General features: G+C 41.9%; 1 protein-coding gene across 5 annotated transcripts in view; it reads left to right on the top strand.

Annotated features, from left to right (window-relative positions):
• Positions 1-26,182, top strand: part of CDK17 (cyclin dependent kinase 17) — a 131,889-nt gene that overhangs the window by 100,538 nt on the left and 5,169 nt on the right. For all 5 annotated transcript variants that reach the window (XM_040408215.1, XM_040408209.1, XM_040408184.1 and 2 more), the window contains 7 exons: positions 1,012-1,135; positions 6,487-6,607; positions 8,906-9,003; positions 11,956-12,061; positions 13,400-13,442; positions 14,784-14,874; positions 16,371-16,448. In XM_040408215.1, coding sequence (XP_040264149.1) covers positions 1,012-1,135; positions 6,487-6,607; positions 8,906-9,003; positions 11,956-12,061; positions 13,400-13,442; positions 14,784-14,874; positions 16,371-16,448 — 661 coding nt within the window. The remainder of the gene's footprint in view (positions 1-1,011; positions 1,136-6,486; positions 6,608-8,905; positions 9,004-11,955; positions 12,062-13,399; positions 13,443-14,783; positions 14,875-16,370; positions 16,449-26,182) is intronic.

The raw sequence follows: 26,182 nt of genomic DNA, 5'->3' as shown, positions 1-26,182 counted from the left end.
CCCTCATGGAGTCTGTTTCTGACCGTTTGAGCAGACACATGCACATTTGTGGCCTGCTGGAGGTCATTTTGCAGGGCTCTGGCAGTGCTCCTCCTGTTCCTCCTTGCACAAAGGCGGAGGTAGCAGTCCTGCTGCTGGGTTGTTGCCCTCCTACGGCCTCCTCCACGTCTCCTGGTAGCGCCTCCATGCTCTGGACAATACGCTGACAGACACAGCAAACCTTGCCACAGCTCGCATTGATGTGCCATCCTGGATAAGCTGCACTACCTGAGCCACTTGTGTGGGTTGTAGACTCCGTCTCATGCTACCACTAGAGTGAAAGCACCGCCAGTATTCAAAAGTGACCAAAACATCAGCCAGGAAGCATAGGAACTGAGAAGTGGTCTGTGGTCACCACCTGCAGAACCACTCCTTTATTGGGGGTGTCTTGCTAATTGACTATAATTTCCACCTGTTGTCTATCCCATTTGCACAACAGCATGTGAAATTGATTGTCACTCAGTGTTGCTTCCTAAGTGGACAGTTTGATTTCACAGAAGTGTGATTGACTTGGAGTTACATTGTGTTGTTTAAGTGTTCCCTTTATTTTTTTGGAGCAGTGTATATTGATCCTTGGTGGCATCTAGCATCCGATCATTCTCCCCCCTTTCAGCTTTGTACTATATAAAGGCATTGTCCCATCAGTGCTGTCAGTGTCACTGTGTAATACTGTATGTGTCACACCATCAACTGGTAACACCTATCTGAATTTTCATTGCAAATTGCTAGCAATTTATTCATAACTTTTAGCAGGAATAATAAAGGAATGGCACAACATAGTCACAAGAAAAGGTGCATGGGAATGCAAGTAGATGGTACAACAGACCTGGCAGGAGAGGTGACAGGTCCTCTTTAAATAGTTCTGACTAGAAGCATAGGGTACAGAGTACAGCAGGTTGTGCCATACATATTGTTAAGTCCTTACAATGCAGGAAATAAAACCTAATCAGACTTGCTTCTGTTTTCCTACAGATATTCTTATATCAGATTTTAAGAGGCTTAGCTTATTGTCACAAAAGGAAAGTTCTTCACCGGGACTTGAAGCCACAGAACCTCCTCATTAATGAAAAGGGGGAGTTGAAGCTTGCAGATTTTGGTAAGTTGGTTACATGGCTCTCTGTCATGTCTGTACACACTTGACAGTATAGCTGAGAAGACTCTTTCAGGGATAGTAAGTAAATAAGAGGGGGCTATATTGTCATCTGCCAGAGGGGGAAGGAGACTGATTCCACCCCTCGCAAAACAGATTAGCAGCAGTACCAAGGGAGGACACATGGAAGCAAGTGACCATACATACACCAGGTGTAGGTTTAAGAATTGTAATTTTTTTTTTCTTCTGCTAGAAACGGCTTCTAATATCAGACTTCCTTTTGTGAGTTGATTGCAATGCCTGGCCCTTACTCCCTCGACTCAGTTTCAAGATTAGTTTTTCTTTGTCCTTTTCTTTTGCTCTAAGTCCAGTCATTATCTGAACATCTGTGAACAGAAGATGCTTAAGATGCTCATTTAATGTATTCTTTGGTCTAGCGTGCGAGTCAGTAAGCTTTCAGGCAAGCTTCATTTTAACATACACCGATGCTGGGGGGGTGCTTACTGTCTAAACAATGAGTATGAAATGGACTGTGATCATACATATTATCGCAGTTGATTGACTTGAACATGGATAATTTTAAATTGCAGACAAAAAGCTTTGGTTACATAACACTAATGACAGTTGTTGAAAATGATTTGCTGAAATGAAGCGTGCACTATCCTTTGCTCTATGGAAAGTGAATGACTTTGAAAAAGGGCAGCAAGTTAGTATAAATTGACAAATACCTTCCATCTGTGGCAAAGTCTTGACAATGTAAAGGGTATTCCACTTTGTCTAATAAGGAATCGTACAGATTTCTAATGTACATGAATTAAAAATACCCCTCACAAAGCTTTTTCCAAAAATAGACCCCTGCACGTTTAAATTCTATTTCAAAAGGATAAAATATGTCTAATTATCAAGATCTTGCTATCCCTTCCACCCTACACCATTCCCTCTCCTCATTGGGGGGGAAAAAAAATTACGAACCAGGCTAACATAATTAGACTGACATTTGATCTAAACATATTTCCCAAAACTCCTGGAACTCCTGGATTTTATATTAAGTATTCTTACCACACTAATTGCTTTTTTTGAATATTGATTCCATGATCTCCTCTTAGGTGGTTCGCACTAGATCCATTTAAACACGTGTACGTTGGGCTACAATAACCAGACGCGCTGCTGGATGCTGCACCTGATTTATGAGGCGGAGTACCTAATCATAAACTAGGAGCAGTATCTGACAGTCCGTGTGCCTGAACTGAAATCTTTGCCAGAAAGTGCCATTGAAAAGTTGCAAACGTGCAGTTTGCAACTTTTTTTCACACCACAAAAGTGGTGTACCTTTACGATAAATATGGCCCATGCGACTTCTGCAGCTGTCTGCCCTGAGAGCAGTTTGGAGGGAGAGAAGCTGAGCTCTGGGATATTATAGGTTTATATGATTTGGAGTAGAAAGCAGAGTAAGGCTGGTTTCACACGGGCGTTGCGGATTGGGGCCGGATGCGTTCAGAGTGCGTTCAGTGAAACTCGCACCATTTTGCAAGCAAGTTCAGTCAGTTTTGTCTGCGGTTGCGTTTAGTTGTTCCGTTTTTTCCGCGCGGGTGCAATGCGTTTTTCAACCATCAGTGAAAAACGCATCGCACCCGCACTTGCTTGCGGATGCAATGAGTTTTTCACGCAGTCCCATTCACTTCTATGGGGCCAGAGCTGCGTGAAAAACACAGAATATAGAACATGCTGCGATTTTCACGCAACGCAGAACTGATGCATGAAAAACAACGCTCATGTACAAAGCACCATAGAAATGAATTGGTCAGGATTCAGTGCGGGTGCTATGCGTTCACGTCACGCATTGCACCCGCGCGGAAAACTCGCTCGTGTGAAAGGGACCTAAGGCTACCTGCAGACGGGTGCAGAAACGCCGCACAAATTTGCGTGCGGATTTCTATTAGTTTCTGCACCAAATTCGCATTAAAATCCGCATGTGTAACTTGCGAATTTTGATGCGATTTTTATCTCCGATCCCCACCGAAAAGAGTGGAAACTGTTGACATGCTGTGGATTTCCAAATCCACATGGCAGCTTAATCTCCACATAGAAGACAAAAAGGCAAAGTGTACATGTGTATCTCATACAGTTTGCTGATATTGTGATACACTGCAGTTTTCCGCTCAAGAGTCTGCACGGAAAAAACAAGCGTAATCCACATAAATATGCAGGTAGCCTAAATCCCGACAGGACCACATCTACAGCAGTGATCTGTACTCTGAAGCTTGTCAATCACTGTATGTGGGCTGGGTAATCAGGACTCTTTCTGTCTCTCCTAGGCGTCTTGTCAGAATTTACTCAGATATCCTGCTCCAAATCATATAACTGTATTATCCCAGAGCTCAGCTTCTCTCTTTGAGCTTCTTTCTGTCTACCATACCCTGAAGCCAGGTGGGGCAGCAAATATCACTTGATGGGTTCTCTTTAATATAATATGGTCTCCCAATATATGAACAATGTCATCTGGGAATTCTGATATTGTGTACATTTTATCTTGTGCCAGAAGGCTTTTCGATGTATACATTTCTACAACATATGCTTAAGATCTGCTCCTAATTTATAACATAGATATTAGACAGATATTGTCATACTTTCCTAAAATTTAGACCGTTTTTCTGCAGAATAGTACAACCTATGTATCAAGAAATGTGGGATATCCTCATAGCTGGACTTTGACAGTCCCCACGTAAATCTATATTCTGGACCACTGAAGGTTGGAGAAGTGCTCGACCACATGTGAATTCAATTTGACTCTGTTTCTAAGGGAAATGCAGAGATCACATGATATGGGGGTGTCACCAACGCCACATAGCAGATACTCATAAAAGTGGTAGAAATGGTTCTGCCCGTGTTTACCATCTGTGATTATGGGTTCTCTATAATACGAATAGTACTTCTACTATATCCACCCACTCCTGAAAACTGCACAAGTTTCTGCTAAGTCCTCTTTCGGACTAGCGTGTCCTGTGCAGAAATCGTGCTGTGTTGGCGTGATTCCCCGTTATGGACACTTCTCATTTCTCAGGAGTGTATGGCAATATAATGATTTATAATGCTGTGGGTCTCTGCATGACCTTACTTCTACAGTATTACACTTACAGCATTAGGTCAATATAAAGTAAGGTCAGGCAGAGACACACAGCATTATAAATCATTATAATGCCATGCACTACTGAGAAATGAGCAGTGTCCATAAGGGGAAACCCCGCTGACACACTGAACGTGATTTCTGAAGAGGACACACTTGTCTGAAATTAGCCTAATGGATTTTGTTGCAGACATGAAAGCTATTAACTGACTTTTGCTAACCTGCTACATCTTTCTAAAACTAAAAGAGAAAAGTTGAAGCCGGCAAGGCAATGAGAGTACATTGACTAAAATGGGTCCCATAATGTACACCTTCGCAACCAATTTCTATTGTCCCAGTGCATCTAAAGTTTTCTCACTTCACCAATGCCATTTCTCATGTAGACAAGTTAATACAAGGCACTTACTAATGTATTGTTGTTGTCCATATTGTCTCATTTTCTGGCTTCATTCATTTTTTCATTTCATTATACACTTTTTGTTTCCATGGTTACGACCACCCTACAGTCCATCAGTGGTGGCCGTGCTTGCACACTATAGGAAAAGTGACGGTCTGTGTTGTGTGTCGCTTTTTTCCTATAGTGTACAGGGTGGTCATAGCCCTTGGATACAAGCAGTGTATAATGTGATGGAAAAATGAATCCAGCCAGCAAAGGAGACAATATGGACAATTACAATACATTAGTAAGGGCCTTATATTGAATTTGTCTAAGTGATGAATGCCATTTGCTGAAGTAAGCCAACCCTTTTAATGAAAATGTTCCTATCATTTTGTTTTTACAGCACCTATGCAGACCTGTGTCTCCATGGCAACAGGCAGAGACCCCCTGGGTAATTTATTTCTGCAGTCACCCACTCGTCCGTCTGTCCTCTAAATCTTCCTAATTCACCATATGTATCGTAACATAAAGTTGGAAGGGGAGTATGACGGCAGAGCACACTATACAGGGTTTTTTTGTTGTCTGTTACCATGGAGACATGTATGTCTGCATAGGATCTGTACAAGCAAAGCAAAATACGTTTTTATAACTAAGTACTTTGGCAAAGTTGCTTCATTTTTTATTTTAAATGCATCGGGGCACTAAAATAAAACTATGTGATAAAGGTGTAGAGGGTGCTATAAGGGAATAGACATTGGTGGATGTCAGCCTTATTATTCATCGGCTTGACAAGATTCTACGTGTGTTGTTGTACTAAATGCAAAAAATTCTCCTCACTCCCACATTGCAACTAAGGCAAGAATCCTCCTCAGCATTGGAGTTAGCCACCAGTAGTGACCAGCATCTGTCACTCTAAAATAAGTCTACTTTCACATTAGCGTTTTGGCATGTAGCCTGCTTATGAAAGGTCCTCTTTAACTTTTAATACTGGAGGCAGGTGCCGGCAGCAGAATCGCATAGCCGGCACTCTGCCTCTGACGGGGAGCTGTGATCAGCGGCAGTTAACCCCTCAGGTGCGGCACCTGAGGGGTTAACTGCCGCTGATCTGCTGCCAGTATCCGCTTCCTGTATTAAAGGTTAATTATCATTGGTGGCGCAGTGCGCCCGCCCCCCTCAACCCCCCCAGTATTAAAATCATTGGTGGCAGTGGCCACAGGGTCCCCTCCCCTTTTTCTCATTGGTGACAGTGGCAGCTTCTGAACGGAGCCCCAGTAGTGTAATCCTGGGGCTCCGATCGGTTACCATGGCAGCCAGGACGCTACTGAAGCCCTGGCTGCCATAGTCTGCTCCCTGCTGCTGTGTGCACTATGCACAGGGCAGCAGGGAGAGTATCAAGTCCGGGATCAAAAGATCCCAGGTTTTAGCCCCTAGGGGGGGGGAAATAGTTATTAAATAAACTGTAAAAAAAAAAACAGTATAAATCACCCCCTTTCCCAATTTTACATATAAAATATATAAACAATAAATATCACATATCGCCACGTCCGAAAAGTCCAAACTATTAAAATAAAATAAAAAATCTATGCGTGGAACGCCGGAACAGGTGTTTTTTTTTTTTTTTTTTTGGTTTTGTTTTTTTCGCGTGGTGTAGAGTATCGCAATACTTTTTTTATTGTATTGAAATGGAATCAAAAATTTGGTATCGCAACAACTCTAAATGGAGTAGTAAACAGGTTTACACCAGAGGACCGCTACTGCTGAATGATTCTCGAGTCTTTCTGATTATTTTGTAGAAATTGCTTTTTTTTTTTTTTTTTGCTCTTTCTGTTAACTTTCTTTTCCCTTCAAATAAAGGTTTAGCGAGAGCCAAGTCTGTTCCAACAAAAACCTACTCAAATGAAGTGGTAACGTTATGGTACAGGCCTCCCGATGTCCTCCTTGGATCTTCTGAATATTCAACACAAATTGACATGTGGTAAGTATGGTTATTCATGCTGACTTGCGTGAATTAACCCTTTTACTGCACAGGGTTTATGGAGAATTGTAAATGCTTTTGACACACAAAAACCTGAAGAATGCATAGATTTTATCAGAATTGTCTTGTGCCAACTAGCGTTTTACAGTCATGGATTCCTTTATGCTAAATGTTCCTTAAGCTTTAAAGAGGACCTTTCATCTGGCAAAAAAATGTGAACGAAGTATCATGATCTGTACAGTGGCGCCCAGGGATGTCACTGCACTTACTATTATCCCTGGGCGCCGCTCCGTTTTCCTGCAATGCCCTCCAGTATGTTCGGTCACTTGGTTATAGTAGGAGGAGACTGCCCTTGTTCTCCTGGGCGTCTCCTTCTCCTAGGCTGTAGCGCTGGCCAATCGCAGCACAGAGCTCACAGAATGGGAGAAAAAACCTCCCAGTCTGTGAGCTCTGCGCTGTGATTGGCCAGTGCTACAGCCTAGGAGAAGGAGACGCCCAGCAGAACAAGGGCAGTCTCCTCCTACTATAACCCAGTGACCGAACATACCGGAGGGCATAATGGGAGAACGGAGCGGCGCCCAGGGATAATAGTAAGTGCAGTGACGTCCCTGGATGCCGCTGTACAGATCATGACACTTAGTTCAGAATTTTTTGCTAGATGAAAGGTCCTCTTTTAAGATTTTGTAAAATACATTTTAAAATTGTTTTGTGACCCAAGCAGGGCATGATACGTACAAAAGTCCTATATAGCGCGATATTGGGCTAACACATGGTAACTAATACAAAAGACCGTGTAGGCAGGAACCCTGATTAGTCTATGATCCTACTTGTGGTAGTCTGCCCTCGTCCTACAGGAGGGATGAAACCTGGATGGATGTTTTCTGGGGAGAACATGCTTTTAGATAGGGAATTCTTTTAGTAGAAGCTGATACTGTAAGGAGAAAAGTGAAAATGTACAGACTGTATGTGCACATGGTTGTGAGTCTGGACTATAGAGCAAGTGTGTAACTGGTCCTGGAAGTCTAAATAAGGATGAATGTTCTTCAGTAGTATAGTTAGCACATACGTTGCAGCACTATATATGACGTTGATATATTGGCACTGTACAGATGCAACCAACGATTATTGACTTGCGCACACTACGTTAATGGTGTGGCATGCTGTTTCTCAGATTAATAATTGGTAGATCTGTCATTTTTCGTCTTTCTATATTATCTTTTTATATACAGTATATACTATGCTGAGCTTTTATTTGTGTATGACAGAATTATTTTTGTTTTAGTTTGGATGTTTTCTCACTGTATGATTCTGACTAATCTAGGAGTCTAGTATCTGTGCTCTAGGATCTACAATTTGATACACTTGTTATCATATTTACTGCTTTACTCTACGTGTGCCCCATGGCAATATTGTGTGCGACACTTATTTGTGCACTCTTTACGCTACTATTTAGAATACAGGAGTGTGTTCTATTTTTTAAGCGAGTTGCTTGCAAATGGTAACAGTAGGTGTTGCTTTAAGCAATTATACATTGTGTCTGCTTAAACATAACCACTTCCTTTTGTTTGATCTGGTTAGTTATCCTAAAGTATCAGACAGTATGCGGTCATATTTTCCTGTAACAGTTCTGCAACTGTGTACTTCTTAGTATTTGTATCTTTTTGGCCTCTATTGGGTGAATTGGGAGCCTGTAGATACATTTGACGTATGCATCTAGAACTTTCCCAGGGCATACGGCAGATGTACACTGGAAAACGCAATGTGAAAGCTTCCTGAGTGAATTGATTTTACACATGAAGTTGGGGGGCACAATTTGTCTAATTTGCCAATAGCTGCCTAGTTTACATGTAGAATCTGAGTTAGGTCTCATGCACACGACCGTTGTTTTGGTCCGCATCCGAGCCGCAGTTTTTGCGGCTTGGAGGCAAACCCATTCAGTTCAATGGGGCCGCAAAAGATGCGGACAGCACTCCGTGTGCTGTCCGCATCCGTTGCTCCGTTCCGTGGTCCGCAAAAAAAATATAACCTGTCCTATTCTTATCTGTTTTGCTGACAAGAATAGGTAGTTATATTAATGGCTGTCCTTGCCGTTCTGCAAATCGCGGAACGCACACGGACGCCATCCGTGTTTTGCTCATCTGCAATTTGCGGACCGCAAAACACACAACAGTCGTGTGCATGAGGCCTTAGCAGTATCTTAATTTCTGTCATTCACAAAGACTTTTAATTATTTGCTTTGATGTATATTTTGTCTTTAAATGCTTTGGATAAATATTTGTGTGGCTTCTTTCTTACAAGGGGTGTTGGCTGTATATTTTTCGAAATGGCTTCAGGAAGACCTCTTTTTCCAGGTTCTACAGTAGAAGATGAGCTTCACTTAATTTTCAGACTACTAGGTAAATATCACCATTCTTAAGAGGGGAAAGTGCATTTACTTATCTTCCTCCTCCTCAGAGTTCTTCTCTTGTCATTGCATGGGGTTAAATGCATTTTATAATGTGTTCCTTGCCAAGAATAGTTAATGGTCTTCATTTCAAAGTTGGCCTTTAAGGATCAATCATCAGAAAAAAGACCTTTTATCCAAGAGGATATTTTCAGTAATTGCTGAAAGATGAAGGCAGGCCATATGCCATCAGATGCTCATACTGAAATAGTGTCTAGTGTCTCCATACATTCTTCCTGCAGCCTTCTCATGCCATCATAGATTCCCCAGTCTGAGACATGGGTGTTAATCTTTACATAAATGCCATCTTTTCATCTTAATCTTGTTGCTGAAAAGGTGGTTTGAGTCCATACCTATTTGTTGTGGAGCTGAGGGCTGTTCATTTCTCTTCATTTATCAGCTGCAGTATTATATCATGTATGGCTACCTTAAAGGGGTTCTGCAAGACTAGCAAACCGCATTTAAGGGGCCGGGCCAGGTGCCAAAGTTTAAAGCAAAAAAAAAACTCTCGCCTGTCATCTCAGCCACTTCCAGTCCTCGAAGCACCAGAAGTGTGACATGTCGTCTTTATGCCTGTCAGTTCTGCTGGTCAATCAGATCTCCGTCACATGCTAGTAGTGGGCACCCAAGAGACGGAGCTCTGGGCTGAACCAGTAGCACTCATGACAGACGAGTCCTTTGGCACCATGCCTGCTCCCCTAACCTTCTCAGTCTTACGTAGGTTAGGGGGACATTTGCAGGAGTCTAATATTTAAGATCCTTTTCAGTATAAGAGTCTAGTGACTCCTTATTTGGGCTTAAAAATGCTATATTTGTAATTTCTTCCTATTAGTACTGCTTCCCTGTTAGCAGCTTGTCGCAGCTATGACCTGCGAATATACTTATATTGTAGGAGCCTAAGGTACTCTTCCTTCCCAATCTTTTTCACTGCAGCTCAGCCTGATTGTACCTACCGCAGTCTCTCTAGGACTTCAGTGCATGGAAGTTGGAATTTTTAGAATAATTAAGTACAAAGACTGAAAAAGAAGATTGTCAGTTAATTGCTACATACGTACTGAAGAAAATGAGACTTGATGCAGCAGAGTTCTGGAGGTCTCTTTATGGTTACTAGTAGAATTGCATCATAGTGACCATATAGTATGTTGACCTTGCACCATAGTGAAATCTAAATGTAATCACTATGGGGGTCGTTTATCAAACTAGTGTAAAGTAGAACTGGGTTAGTTGCTCATAGCAACCAATCAGATTCCTCCTTTTATTTTCCAAAAGAGTTGTCCAAAATGAAAGATGGAATCTGGATGGTTGCTCTGAGCAACTAAGCCGGTTCTAATTTACCCTTGGTGCCTTGCAGCGATGGGGTCCTAGGTTTGAATCCAACCAAGGACAACATCTGCATGGAGTTTGTATGTTCTCCCCGTGTTTACGTGGGTTTCCTCCAACACTCCAAAGATATACTGATAGGGAACTTAGATTGTGAGGGATGCAGAGTATTCATGATGAAAAGTCTACAGGTATTTTGACACCAGTTTGACAATATAGAAGAAATAAGAATAGTAATAAAGATGAGGGGCACTCCGTATAAGGGAACAGGAGACGGTAGTGTAGGATAAAAATTTAATTAAAATTTAAATAAAAATGGCACACTATACATCAGATGGTCATAAATACAAACGTAATATCATATCACAATAGAATAAATGAGAGCAGGGCCCTAAAATAACCAAATGGTGATAAAGGTTCAAAGGTTCATGGGACACTCCCCACAATGTAAATCAGTCCCAGCAAGTTGATTCAACCGAGATGAGGCTCCAAAAGCGCATAGCTCAGACGGAGGGTATGAATATCCAACACTGTCCAACTTCACACCTCCACAGGAGGAGTATGAACAATTGTGTCAAGTCCAGAAAAGGTATAATTATTCGGCTGTTATAGCGAATAAGTAGCAAAACGTCTCTTACCCTGTGTCCTCACTCAGCTTACTGCGGTGAATCCAGGAAACAGCCGATCAAACGCGGCGTCCCACGTGATGTAGAGTCTGAACGTGACGTCTCACGTGACTCATCGCCTGGAGCTGTAATAACGTAACCAGTTGAATTAGAAAACTGGGCCACGCCTCCTTCCGCTCAGTTGCCAATCGTGTTCGTCGCTCACATCCGGGCCACGCTGCGCTGTGAGCGACGAACACGATTGGCAACTGAGCGGAAGGAGGCGTGGCCCAGTTTTCAAATTCAACTGGTTACGTTATTACAGCTCCAGCCGATGAGTCACGTTCAGACTCTACATCACGTGGGACGCCGCGTTTCATCGGCTGTTTCCTGGATTCACCGCAGTAAGCTGAGTGAGGACACAGGGTAAGAGACGTTTTGCTACTTATTCGCTATAACAGCCGAATAATTATACCTTTTCTGGACTTGACACAATTGTTCATACTCCTACTGTGGAGGTGTGAAGTTGGACAGTGTTGGATATTCATACCCTCAGTCTGAGCTATGCGCTTTTGGAGCCTCATCTCGGTTGAATCAACTTGCTGGGACTGATTTACATTGTGGGGAGTGTCCCATGAACCTTTGAACCTTTATCACCATTTGGTTATTTTAGGGCCCTGCTCTCATTTATTCTATTGTGATATGATATTACGTTTGTATTTATGACCATCTGATGTATAGTGTGCCATTTTTATTTAAATTTTAATTAAATTTTTATCCTACACTACCGTCTCCTGTTCCCTTATACGGAGTGCCCCTCATCTTTATTACCATTTTTTGTCTACCGTGCGGTCTGGGTGGACCGAGAGGTGAGCACCTACTTCCGTTCGGCCTATAGGTTGAGCCGCTGGTTTGTACTACAAGAAATAAGAATAGCTTATCTTGGCTTTTTACCTTTTTTTACTTGCTATGTTTTTCAGGCACTCCAACTGAAGAAACCTGGTCTGGAGTTTCTTCTAATGATGAGTTTCGGAACTACAATTTCCCCAAGTACAAGCCTCAGCCTCTAATCAATAATGCTCCGAGGTATTGAATCATTCTTTGTAGCAGTAGGTTGCAGTTGTGAAATCAATACTTTTCTGTCCAAAAACCCGCAAAACAAACCATGCATTTTAGGTGATCAATTTCTCATAGCAGAACAACAAGATTATGAAACGGACCTTATACAGTGCTTACATTTTACATCACATTACATGGCCGTCAGACTAGGAAAAAATGATCACAGAAATATTTAACAGCTTCTCTGTTTTTTGGTAACTAAAGCTTAAAGGGTGGAATCCACATGAAAGGTTGGTTGGATGTTTTCGCAAGTGGACTATAATTTTGAAACTGCACCTCCTCTGTCCCAGTCCAGGAAGCTCCACGTCTTTGTGTTGGTGATGTATAAGAAGGGGGCTGACTGGCTCAGTTCATTGACTAAGCTATGAGCCAGTCTTCAGCTAGGGAGGAGAGACAATGGTTGGCAAACCACTTATGCCACCTGTCAAAAATTACACAACTGCCAACGGGGACTTTTAATGGAACCTCAAATGGCAGTGTGAACATAGCCTAGTCTGAATTATTTATCTATTTACAAGTGCATTGCCTGTACGAAAAGCATCATTTCATATGTCATTTTGACATGGCAGAAAAATCTTATATAAAGGGGTTGTTCCCCCTTGCCCCTTCTAGGCACAGAAGACCATGGATATCTGCATGGGTAAATATAGCCATGCAGAATCTGTGGCCCATTACTATTCAGCTATAGGCAATAACAAGCAACTGCAAAACATTTTTACCAGTCTGATTTTCATTCAAGTGGCAGAAGGTTAAGAAAATAATTTGTCTCTTTCCACATCTTTAATAATGCTTCTATTACACTGAATTGATATCCACTATGTGTCATGAAATCATACTGTATAGCTGCTGGCAATGTGACAGTGATCAGCCCAATATTCCTGAAGTGACATGAAGCTCTGTCACAAGACGTATTTGCAGGAGTCATTTCAATTTTTTTTTCCAGTATTATAACATTATGGGGGTCTTTTATGAAGACCAGCGTTTAAGACACTGGTGTTAATAACCCCTATATTTGGCTGTTTATCAGCTGGAGTTATGGAGAGGCGCCGGCATCTACATAACTTCGGCGCATTCAGCGCTAGTCTAAATGTAAGGCAGCTTCCAAGCTCTCTTACATTTAGGCAATTTTCTATGCCTAAACCAGGCTTGAATGCCCACCCATGCCGTGCCCACTTTTTTTTAGACCTGTGGGCAGGGAATAGTTGCAGATTGCGGCTCAATGGCGTATTTCAGTCTAATAAATGACCCCCTATGTTCTTATGTTGTGTACATTATATTCTAACAAGCTCAATGTATCTATTTCAGGTTAGACTCTGAAGGAATTGAGCTGTTAACCAAGTTTCTTCAGGTGAGTAATTTTCTGTTTGCGTGCACATGCATATTGTATGACATTACTGAATAACGTACAGTAAAAAAAAACGGTACTGTGCAGAACTCAGTGGTGCAGTGTGCATAGTACCATATTTTTCATAGTCACAAGTCTTGCACAAACTTGTTAGGCTAGTCTCACACAGGGAACAGCCTGCCGGATCTCTTTGTATTCTGGCATTGCCAGAAGCTACAGCGTTGCCGTCCAGCCCCAATAGCTACAACAACTGGGACCCTCGCCAATCAGCTTTTCAAGAAGGCAGCGGCTCTTGCAGTGTCGAATGACAACACATTCATCGGTCACATGGCCTAGGCGCAGCTCTGCCCTATAGAAGTGAATGAGCTAAGCTGCAATACCAAGCACAGCCACTATACAATATAGAGCACTATGTTTGGTGAGGATGGAGAACCCTGCGGCGCTCACAGGAGTGTTGGTGCTGATTGGCAGGGGTACCAAGTGTGAGACCCCCAGAGCAGAGCTTAGGTCATCAGTATTTACATCTTGGAAAACCCTTTTAAGGGTAAGTTCACATCAACGTTTATTTTTCAGTTCTGCATGCAAATAACTGCTTCTCAGGATATGTTTTTCTTTACAGGATCCATTTTTTTTCCTTTTATTTTTCTGTTCTTCTGGCAGATCAAAAGAACAGAAAAGTAAACGGTCATGTGAACTGAGCCCATCTCCTCCAGACAGGGTGCTAGGGCTCCTTGAAGTATGGATACTTATAAGCAATGCTCCATTGGAAATGAATATGCAGAGAGGTTTCTCGCTAACACTACCTCGTGGAGCTGGTTCTCATAGTCAGTCATATGGCAAGGGAAAATAAAGCCAGCTTAATATCCATCAATCAGCACTCAACCAGCCAGAATCCTACTCTGTACTAACAAGGGCAAGCACCCTGTGAAACGGCTATTTTCCCTGGCTATGTCCCATGGCTTTTTAAAATGTCTGACTTTTAGAGAGCCACTTCTACAAGGTGGCACCAGCAATATGGTTCTCTTTTCTTGAGAGATACCTCTTTGCAAGCCCTCCAGATGTACAGTTCTGACAGAAGGCTCAAAAAGTCATGTGAACCCAGCCGAAGGTGCTGACTGTTTGCTAGATATGTGAAAGCTGCAAAATGAACATGAATATGGTTTACTGTAAAGACTTTATGGATGCTTAATTAGGTCGCAATATTGGTCCTGAGAGAGAGCAGTCCTGAATGTTGTTTCACTTTGCAGGTATATCACTGTCAGTGATGTATTGTACTGCCACCTGTCCCTGTATATTCAGTGTGCAATGCGAGGTCCTAACATAACATTGTTCTTTATCTTACAGTATGAGTCTAAGAAGAGGATTTCAGCAGAAGACGCTATGAAACATGCTTACTTCCGAAGTCTGGGAACAAAAATACATAGCTTACTAGAAAGTAATTATCCCAACGTTTCTAATTTACGTTCTACCAAAGTTACAACTAGCTAGAAAAATGTGTAATCTACCTGTATTTGTGTTATAGCTACATAGTTGGTAAGGCAGGAAAAAGAGCAAGTCCAATCTGTAATCCTGCAATACTGATCCAGAGGGGGGGGGGGGGGAAAAACTATGATCCTGTGATGAAGATGCCAATTGCCCCATATTAAAGGGCTCCAGCAATGGTATAACCATGGACTCTAGCAACATGTATAGCAAGTATGTTCCACATCCCTAAGCAGCTGTAGAAGTGAAGACAACTCATCTTAGTCACTTCTAGGACAGGTTGATGGATGACATAATTATCCCATTCCTGCAGAACCCCTTTAAGGACGAAAAATTCCTTCCCTACTTCAATTGTGAAAATCAGAGTAAATCCGTAGGTTAATGCCCCATCTTTACAAATCTAGTGCCTGTAACCTGCAATAATTTTACCGTCAAGAAAGGCATCTGAGCCCTACAAAGAATCAGCCATCACAACATACTCTGGCAGAGTTCCGGAACCTCACTGCTCTTACAGTAAACCATTAATGTCCTTGTTGATGTGAAAGAGGACCTTTCATGGATTTTTATTAATTGAGATAAATACCTTTACTTGCAGGGTACACCCCGCTGATGCTGCCACCCTGCCTGATTATTTAAAATATCGCGCCCGCTGTATTCCCCCGTATTTTTCCCGCTCAGTATGCTAATACTGAGCATCGGTACAGGGAGGAGACGACGCCAGGGTTTCTCAATGGGCGTATCCTTCTCCCTGGCTGTGCCGCGGCCCAATCACAGCGGAGAGCGTCACAGCCAGGAAAACACTCAACAGAAGTTAACGCCAGAGTTACACAGCACCACCAGCATTCTAGTGACGGGACCCTTTTGGCACCCCACTGTTGACTGTGACCCAGTCTGAGGCTGTACCGTCACCAACTACTGTAACCTCTGTATCCTGATGTTAAGCCATGTAATACATTGCCCCCTAGTACCAACCTTTTATGTGATACAGCATCAAATACACATCCATATCATTACTCTGGTCCAGTCTAGAACTTGCCTCCTCACACAGATATAATTCTGAGTTACATTTAGAGGTTTTCATAATGCCTCACAAATACCTACCAAGTGGTGCCACTTTGTAGATGCATGTCACTGTAATTCAGGCTAAGGACAGCAGTAGTGCCGGTACGGTAATAACATCCTTACATTTTACAGCCATTGCAGACTATCCATAAAATTGTCCCACAGTAGATTATTTCCATTCATCTGCAGTGTTCATAGAGCGCTTACTGCCTGAGAAATACACATACGATACTGCCAAGGAGTGCCCTGTAAAGCCAGTGGTAAAAACTTCATTCCGCAATGAAGCTTAAAATGGACTGTAATATATTCGGCTGCAGGTTACAAGATAGTACAATTGTTTATTTCATATTTTTTGAGCACCTGTTTTATTTTTTTTTCACCATTCAGACATATCAATATTCAGTCTTAAGGATATCCAGCTGCAGAAGGATCCTGGTTTTCGGAATTCTTCCTATCCAGAAGCAGGTATGTGGCTTAGCATGCATTGCATTCGGAAAGACTTCAGACCCTTTCACTTTTTTCACATTTTATTTTTTGGCCTTGTGCTAAAATTAAAATGAAAAAAAAAAGTTTTTCCTCCATCATTCTGCACTCAATACCCCATAATCAGAAAGTGAAAACAAAATGTTTGGAAAATTTGCTAAGTTATTGAAAAGGAAAAACTAAAATCTTGCATTAGTATTCAGACTCTTTACTCAGACTCAGTTGAAGCACCTTTGGCAGCGATTACCGCCTCCAGTCTTCTAGGGTATGATGACACAAGATTTGCACACCTGGATTTGGGATTTCTGCCATTCTTCTCTGTAGATGCTCCCAAGCTCTGTCAGGTTGCAGACATGCTTGGCTGTTCTCTGAACTTTCACAGAATTGAATGGAACATGCTGGGAGTTGTAGTTTCACAACAGTTGGCGTGCTGAAGGTTGCCGATCCCAGATATATAGGAATGGGAGGAGCCCAGAGCTAAATTTCAAGCGTCATAGTAAAGGGTCTGAATACTTAACCTTTAAGCCCCTTTCACACGAGTGAGTTTTCCCGCACTGGTGCAATGTGTGACGTGAACCCATAGCACCCGCACTGAATCCTGACACATTCGTTTCAATCGGTCTGTGTACATGAGCGTTTTTTTTATTTTTTTTTCACACATCAGTTCTGCGTTGTGTGAAAAACACATTGTTCTATATTCGGCGTTTTTCACTGATGGTTGGTAGGAGATGTTGTTTGTAAACCTTCAGTTTTTTATCACGCACGTGAAAAACGCATCAAAACACATCGTGCTCGCACAGAAAAAACTGAACGCGATTGCAGACAAAACTGACTGAACTTGCTTGCAAAATGGTGCGAGTTTCACTGAACGCATCCGGACCTAATCCGTCACACTGGTGTGAAAGTGGCCTTAGGCCTCTTTCACATAAACTATATAGATTAGGTCCAGGTGCGTTCAGTGACACTCGCACCATTTTGCAAGCAAGTTCAGTCAGTTTTGTGGTGCGATTGCATTCAGTTGTTCAGTTTATTCCGCACGGGTGCAATGCGTTTTGATGCTTTTTTCACGAGCGTGATAAAAAACTGGAGATTTACAAACAACATCTCTTAGCAACCATCAGTAGAAAACGCATTGCAACCGCACCGCAGAATATAGAACATGCAGCATTTTTCACGCAACGCAAAACTGATGCGTGAAAAAAAAAAAAATAACTCATGTACACAGACCCATTGAAATGAATGGGTCAGGATTCAGTGCGGGTGCTATGCATTCACGTCACGCTATGCACCCGCGTGGAAAACTTGCTCGTATGAAAGGGGCCTTAGAGGTGCTGAGAGGGTCTTTAAACATGGCCTCCACTCGCACGTGCAGCGGGCGCCATAGCCGGCGGGTATCTGCTGTTTCAAACCACAGAGGCCTGCAGGTTAAGTCTGTGACCGGCACTAATGCCGATCGCAGTCATTTAATCCTTTAGATGGCGTGGTCAAGTGCGACGATCAGGGATGCTAGTCATTCATTCTAATACACTGGGTCTCTTCAGAGAGACTCAGCATATTAGAACTGCGGTTCTTATGTTTGCCAGCAGGTGGCAGGCCAACATAGGTTATCTGCAAAATCAACTTAGGCTACTTTCACACCTGCGTTCAGGTGTCCGCTCGTGAGCTCCGTTTGAAGGGGCTCACAAGCGGCCCTGAACGCAGCCGTCCGGCCCTACTGCATTCTCAGTGGAGGCGGATCCACTGAGAATGCATCAGTCTGCCAGCGTTCAGCCTCCGCTCCGCTCAGTGAGCGGACACCTGAACGATGCTTGCAGCGTTCGGGTGTCCGCCTGGCCGTGCGGAGGCGAGCGGATCCGTCCAGACTTACAATGTAAGTCAATGGGGACGGATCCGTTTGAAGATGACACTATATGGCTCAATCTTCAAACAGATCCGCCCCCATTGACTTTCAATGTAAAGTCTGGACGGATCCGCTCAGGCTACTTTCACACTTAGAAATTTTTCTAAGTTATAATGCAGGTGGATCCGTTCTGAACGGATGCAAACGTCTGCATTATAGGAGCGGATCCGTCTGATGAAACATCAGACGGACCCGCTCCGAACGCTAGTGTGAAAGTAGCCTTATACTGTTATTAAATGGGAATACAGAAATATGTAGAAGATTGAGGGGGCACTCACACAAGGGATCACTAGATAAATGTGGTACAGATATTTATTAATAATATTAAGAACATCCCCTAAAAATCATTAAAACATAAATAAAATATATATGCACTGACAGTATTCACTGAAATAGTTCACTGACAATATTCACTGACACCAGACTCTAAGGATGAATATGGGATTGCCGACAATGTAATATAATGACACGGTAATTGTCCCAATATAAGTTCTGTTCCACCCAGGTGCAGGGATGAAGTCAATGATAATGCAATAAATACCGGCCTATTTGGAGCGGTGATAGTGCTAGTGTCCCTTTGTCCGTTTAGGACATACAGAGGTAGGTGGCAAGTTTGGAGACTGAACTCCAGTACTTACAGTCTCTTTGTCGCTTGCAGTACTCCGGTCTAACCCTTCCTGGCTGGCTCTATGCAGCGCTGATATCCCAGGCGGCCGTGCACTCACCGCGTCCTGCGTTGTGCACTCGGCCAAGACGTGGCGTCCCACGTGACCTGGTTCTTTAGGGTGCCGGCTGGACGCTGCGCTGACGTCACTGGTGTGCGACGTTAGCCTCCGATACTGTGCTGGAGCGCAATTTCATATGCCAATATCTTTAAAGTGAAGAGCTTGTTTCTTCTTTTCCAGAATCCACGCTCACTCTGTCTATGCCAGACGCGTTTCAGGGTCATACACCCCTTCCTCAGTGGCCAACTGAGTGAGTGGATTCTCACTCCTTATATGTGGGTTGTTGAATTTCCCACAATCCCACTTTTCTGGGCTTCACCTAATAGGTGGGGTGGATCACATTGTTGCTTAATTGTATCACTATTCACAGCACACTATAGCTTATTTAAGACATAATTAAATGAATTTTATAACCATAAATACCATTTCATATATTTATTAACAATGAAAATAAACATAAAAACAGGTTCATGGAGAGGGCTCAACGGTCAGAATGACATTTTGGAGAAAATCGCACATAAAACGCATCCAAACCGCATTCAGTGTGAACTGCGCCATATGTGCGGTTTCACTATTTTGCTACTTTGCAGGGTATTAGAATGGAGCCTATCCATGTATATTGTTTTGGCATACATTGATTGTTGATTTAGTTGCCAGATTTATTAATTGTGTTTCAGAGGAGCCTTCCAGTGAGGAGGGGAGATCACAGCGCTGATAGTCAGCGTGCTGCGATTTCCCATCCCCACCGGACGACCCCCCGATATTCATAGAAACCCAAATACCTCCATCTCGGCATTGAGACCTCTGGGAACGATAGTGTCAAATTCAAAGATTCTGCGGGATTCTTGCCTAGACATGTGGGCAATGTGGTTGCCCCCTCTCCATAGAAATATCAAAAAAGGCCTAGAGACACACTCCCTATCAAAGCACTTCAAAGTTCAACACAATTGTGACCCAATCAGCCTTAGATTCACAGCTATAGAAAGGGTCAAAAAACTATGGAGAGGGGGCAACCACATTGCCCACATGTCTAGGCAAGAATCCCGCAGAATCTTTGAATTTGACACTATCGTTCCCAGAGGTCTCAATGCCGAGATGGAGGTATTTGGGTTTCTATGAATATCGGGGGGTCGTCCGGTGGGGATGGGAAATCGCAGCACGCTGACTATCAGCGCTGTGATCTCCCCTCCTCACTGGAAGGCTCCTCTGAAACACAATTAATAAATCTGGCAACTAAATCAACAATCAATGTATGCCAAAACAATATACATGGATAGGCTCCATTCTAATACCCTGCAAAGTAGCAAAATAGTGAAACCGCACATATGGCGCAGTTCACACTGAATGCGGTTTGGATGCGTTTTATGTGCGATTTTCTCCAAAATGTCATTCTGACCGTTGAGCCCTCTCCATGAACCTGTTTTTATGTTTATTTTCATTGTTAATAAATATATGAAATGGTATTTATGGTTATAAAATTCATTTAATTATGTCTTAAATAAGCTATAGTGTGCTGTGAATAGTGATACAATTAAGCAACAATGTGATCCACCCCACCTATTAGGTGAAGCCCAGAAAAGTGGGATTGTGGGAAATTCAACAACCCACATATAAGGAGTGAGAATCCACTCACTCAGTTGGCCACTGAGGAAGGGGTGTATGACCCTGAAACGCGTCTGGCATAGACAGAGTGAGCGTGGATTCTGGAAAAGAAGAAACAAGCTCTTCACTTTAAAGATATTGGCATATGAAATTGCGCTCCAGCACAGTATCGGAGGCTAACGTCGCACACCAGTGACGTCAGCGCAGCGTCCAGCCGGCACCCTAAAGAACCAGGTCACGTGGGACGCCACGTCTTGGCCGAGTGCACAACGCAGGACGCGGTGAGTGCACGGCCGCCTGGGATATCAGCGCTGCATAGAGCCAGCCAGGAAGGGTTAGACCGGAGTACTGCAAGCGACAAAGAGACTGTAAGTACTGGAGTTCAGTCTCCAAACTTGCCACCTACCTCTGTATGTCCTAAACGGACAAAGGGACACTAGCACTATCACCGCTCCAAATAGGCCGGTATTTATTGCATTATCATTGACTTCATCCCTGCACCTGGGTGGAACAGAACTTATATTGGGACAATTACCGTGTCATTATATTACATTGTCGGCAATCCCATATTCATCCTTAGAGTCTGGTGTCAGTGAATATTGTCAGTGAACTATTTCAGTGAATACTGTCAGTGCATATATATTTTATTTATGTTTTAATGATTTTTAGGGGATGTTCTTAATATTATTAATAAATATCTGTACCACATTTATCTAGTGATCCCTTGTGTGAGTGCCCCCTCAATCTTCTACATATTTCTTTATCCTTTGAGTCCTGAGGGTAGGACTAGAGGGTGAGCACCTATCCGTACGTAGCGAGGGTGAGCCGCTGTATATTACACGCTTTTTTTCTAAATGGGAATACAGTTGAAGTTGTCATCAATCTTGTACTATATTTTGTAGCCTCCTAGAGGGGCTATAAAAAAAAGTTACAATTTAAAAAAAAAAAAAACTAGTAAAACCACACTAAGGCCTCTTTCACACGGCCGTTTTTTTTTTCCGTTTTGCGGGCCGTTTTTTGCGGTCCGTATAAGGAACCATTCATTTCAATGGTTCCGCAAAAAAAACGGAATGTGTTCCGTATGCATTCTGTTTCCGTATTTCCGTTTTTTCCGTTCCGTTTAAAGATAGAACATGTCCTATATTTGGCCGCAAATCACGTTCCGTTGCTCCATTAAAGTCTATGGGTCCGCAAAAAACGGAATGCATACGGAAATGCATCCGTATGTCTTCCGTATCCGTTCCGTTTTTTGCGGAACCATCTATTGAAAATGTTATGCCCAGCCCAATTTTTTCTATGAAATTACTGTACACTGTATATGCCATACGGAAAAACGGAACGGAAAAACAGAACGGAAACAAAAAACGGAACAACGGATCCGTTTAAAACGGACCGCAAAACAGTGAAAAAGACATACTGTCGTGTGAAAGAGGCCTAAGGGGGAGATTTCTCAACCCCCTGCACCAGAAACTGGCAAACAGTACTGAACATGAGGGTTTAGCGATGAAAAACGTGCTTAATCTTTCAAAAAAGTTACTCCGTGTGCATTCCATTTCCGTTCCGCAAAAAAATAGAACATGTCCTATTATTGTCCGCATTACAGACAAGGATAATACTGTTCTATTAGGGGCCAGCTGTTCTGTTCCACAAAATACGCAATGCACATGGATGTCATCCGTATTATTATTTTTTTTCAGATCCGTTTTTTGCGGACCGCAAAATACATACAGTCGTGTGCATGAGCCCTTGGCCTGAGTTCACACGGGTCAGTTATTTCCATCAGTTATTGTGAACCAAAACCAGTAGTGAAGCCTACTCCGAGACCAGGTGTAATGATTTGATTGGTACCTATTCCGTGTTTTTGGCCCACACCTGATTTTGGCTCACAATAACTGATCCAAATAACCGAAGTGCGAACTCGGCTTTAATTTTACCGTTTACCATACTGAAATAAACACACATGTAGAAAAAGGCGGAATGTACAGGTTTAGGGCTCATGCACATGAATGTATATTTTTTTTCTGCGTCCGTTCTGTTTTTTATGAGGCTGCAAAATTCGGAAATTACTCTGTGTGCATTCAGTGTCCATTCCACAAAAAATAGAAAATATCCCATTATAGGATATGACTAGTCTATTAGGGGCCGGCCGTTTTCGGCTGTGGTGATACCCCCATGATGTGTATTTTTTAATATTGGAAACTGATTTTGGAAAAAAATTCAAATAATTGTGTGTATGTATGTATATATGTATGTGTGTGTATATATGTATATGTATATATATATATATATATATATATATTTATTTATTTATTTTACACTTTGCTTGTTATAGGGAACTATAACAAGCAAAGTGTATAATAAATAAATAAAAAATATATATAAGTGAGAAGAAGGCAGAGCAGCCTGGGCACCTACACACTGAAGGCCACCCCCGGGCACTTGCGAGTGCTCATTTGCATATGAATTAAACTTCGTTTTTCCTGCTGGTGCAAGTTTAAAGAAAAGAACAAAGGTACCATTACAATCCTGTATAGGTGTGCTAAAGAGCCATGTAAGCACTGTATATGGCCATATGGAGGTGACCGACTCCCTTTTTAAGGCTAGTTTCACACTAGCGTTAATGAGATCCTGCACAAAACAGCCAGCTGGGTGTCTATGGTTCGGACATTGCCAGAAATTACACGATTGCAGTCTGGCCCCATTAACTATAATGAGGCTAGCGGAGAGATCCGTCCGCTATGCGGCAAATATGCTGAGAATCGGCCAGACTTAAACTGCTGCGCAGAACGGCCTGCCAGGTCTCACTAATAGTAGTGTGGAACTAGACTAACAATGAAGAAAAATAATGGAAGGCAATAATGTTTAGCTAAGATAAAACCCTCAACATATTGTGATAAGTGTGAGAGAGTATGTGGCGCACAGGAATGACGCACAATCAAGGTAGAGGTGCTCACAGTAAAGAGGAATCACCCTTCCTCTGGGCGGATAGTCACCTTAAATAAAAATAAAAATGCTGGGCACACTCAATATATGGGAACCATACAATTTATTATTAATTATGCTATAAAACCTTAGTATATGACAATAGATAGATAAATCTAAGACGTTATTGTCCTAAAATCACATACATATGCATTATCCTAAAATCAGTGCTAAAAAGATTCTAAACTTATATCAAATCTACCTTGGTACAGATTATAAAATATATATGATGTGTTATATAAAATATATATGATCTGGGATGGTACAAAATTGAAATGGTGCAAAATTGAACCTCCGTAATCGATGACGCAGCAATAGTCTTGAATTATAAGTCTGCGTTTCTAATGGTGTCTTATACGGGTTCTCTGAACAGTAACATTATTCGCATCTCCTCCGAATGCAGTGGTGATACAATAGATATGTATTAGATCTCAGTAATTGTTTAGCGGCGTCCCGCTGTACTCACTGGTCAGCGGCGTCCCGCTGAGCTGTTTCAATAGTTGGCTTTACACTGTTGATATTCCGGTTGGTATACTGCTGGGAAACTTCTTAGGTGCCTCTACCGTATCCGTCGATAGCTCTGGATGCCGCTCCGGTATGACGAGGAGCCAGTGTCTTACGAGCTCGAACCCACCTTCTCCCGCGCTGATGTTTGTTTGTTTTATATTTACAAAATCTAGTACGGATTTTCAGAAAAATAATTTATTTTGTGTTTATCTTGCAATTCCGAGAATGTAATATACGTTATAGAGTGTCCTTGTGGGAGACAATACGTGGGAAGGGTTCGGCCCTTTACGGTGGGCCTCCATCTTTCCGCGAACCTCCATCAAGCTCATCCGTCTGTACATTTTGCCCCACCTCTATCTTAGTATATAAAGAAAAATATTTTATAGGTAATTTATGAACAAATATTACAACCTCAACTATGGATCGCTTAGGGATACAAGAATTTTAAAATCATAATGCTATGTATGAACCTTTAATAATTAACAGCATAAATATGTATGGTTAATGGGTTAATGGTAATGTGGGTCTGTATGTCCTCTATAATAGAGGATTATTTTATCCTATTTTATAAAGATTTTACGTCATACCTGTTTTATATATAAAAAAAGAAATATATTTAAAATTATAAGAAACTGCACTGAAACCGCAGCAATACCGCAAGAGGGTTGCAGCATTTTTTAGTGCTACGTCAAATAGAGACCACTTATATGGAAGTCTATATGAAATAATGGACTTTAAAGACTGCCTGTATTATGGATCTAATAGTATAGGTTTTTAACTGTGTGGCAATATTATAAGTATCGTTTATGGGATGGTACACAGGAAGAAAACAATTGCAGTAAGTAGAAATAGACCATTTTAATGAATCCAGATATTTTGAAAATCCGTACCAGATTTTGTAAATATAAAAAATCCACACCGGATTTTAGATAAACTGTAACCCCTATATAAAGGGAGATTTCATGGGGAACTTAATACCACTGAGGAAGGGGTGATTTTAAGCCCCGAAACGCATTTGGTTCAAGACCCCTCCTGATGGATCGGAATATCATCTGCTGAATAACTCGATGCCAAACCAATCCTGAAAACTAAAAATCCGACGCGCTACTAACAGAAATCGCTGCACGGCTATACAGCAAATTAACACGTGCAAACAAACATCAGCGTGGGAGAAGGTGGGTTCGAGCTCGTAAGACACTGGCTCCTCGTCATACCGGAGCGGCATCCAGAGCTATCGAGGGATACGGTAGAGGCACCTAAGAAGTTTCCCAGCAGTATACCAACCGGAATATCAACAGTGTAAAGCCAACTATTGAAACAGCTCAGCGGGACGCCGCTGACCAGTGAGTACAGCGGGACGCCGCTAAACAATTACTGAGATCTAATACATATCTATTGTATCACCACTGCATTCGGAGGAGATGCGAATAATGTTACTGTTCAGAGAACCCGTATAAGACACCATTAGAAACGCAGACTTATAATTCAAGACTATTGCTGCGTCATCGTTTACGGAGGTTCAATTTTGCACCATTTCAATTTTGTACCATCCCAGATCATATATATTTTATATAACACATCATATATATTTTATAATCTGTACCAAGGTAGATTTGATATAAGTTTAGAATCTTTCTAGCACTGATTTTAGGATAATGCATATGTATGTGATTTTAGGACAATAACGTCTTAGATTTATCTATCTATTGTCATATACTAAGGTTTTATAGCATAATTAATAATAAATTGTATGGTTCCCATATATTGAGTGTGCCCAGCATTTTTATTTTTATATTGTGATAAGTGTGTGTGTGTGTGTGTGTGTGTGTATATGTGTGTGTGTGTGTGTGTGTGTGTGTGTGTGTGTGTGTATATATATATGTATGTGTATATGTATGTATGTATAATTATATATTATAATTATAATTTTATTATTATTCATAAACACATTACAGATTTGGCTTCTGGGAATAGGATAACCAGCCTACATCAAAATGTAT

The sequence above is a fragment of the Bufo bufo genome, chromosome 1, assembly GCF_905171765.1.
Source record: "Bufo bufo chromosome 1, aBufBuf1.1, whole genome shotgun sequence".
NCBI classification, from domain to species: domain Eukaryota; kingdom Metazoa; phylum Chordata; class Amphibia; order Anura; family Bufonidae; genus Bufo; species Bufo bufo.
The sequence above is the reverse complement of the archived record's forward strand: the minus strand, read 5'-3'. Positions and strand labels throughout refer to the sequence as shown.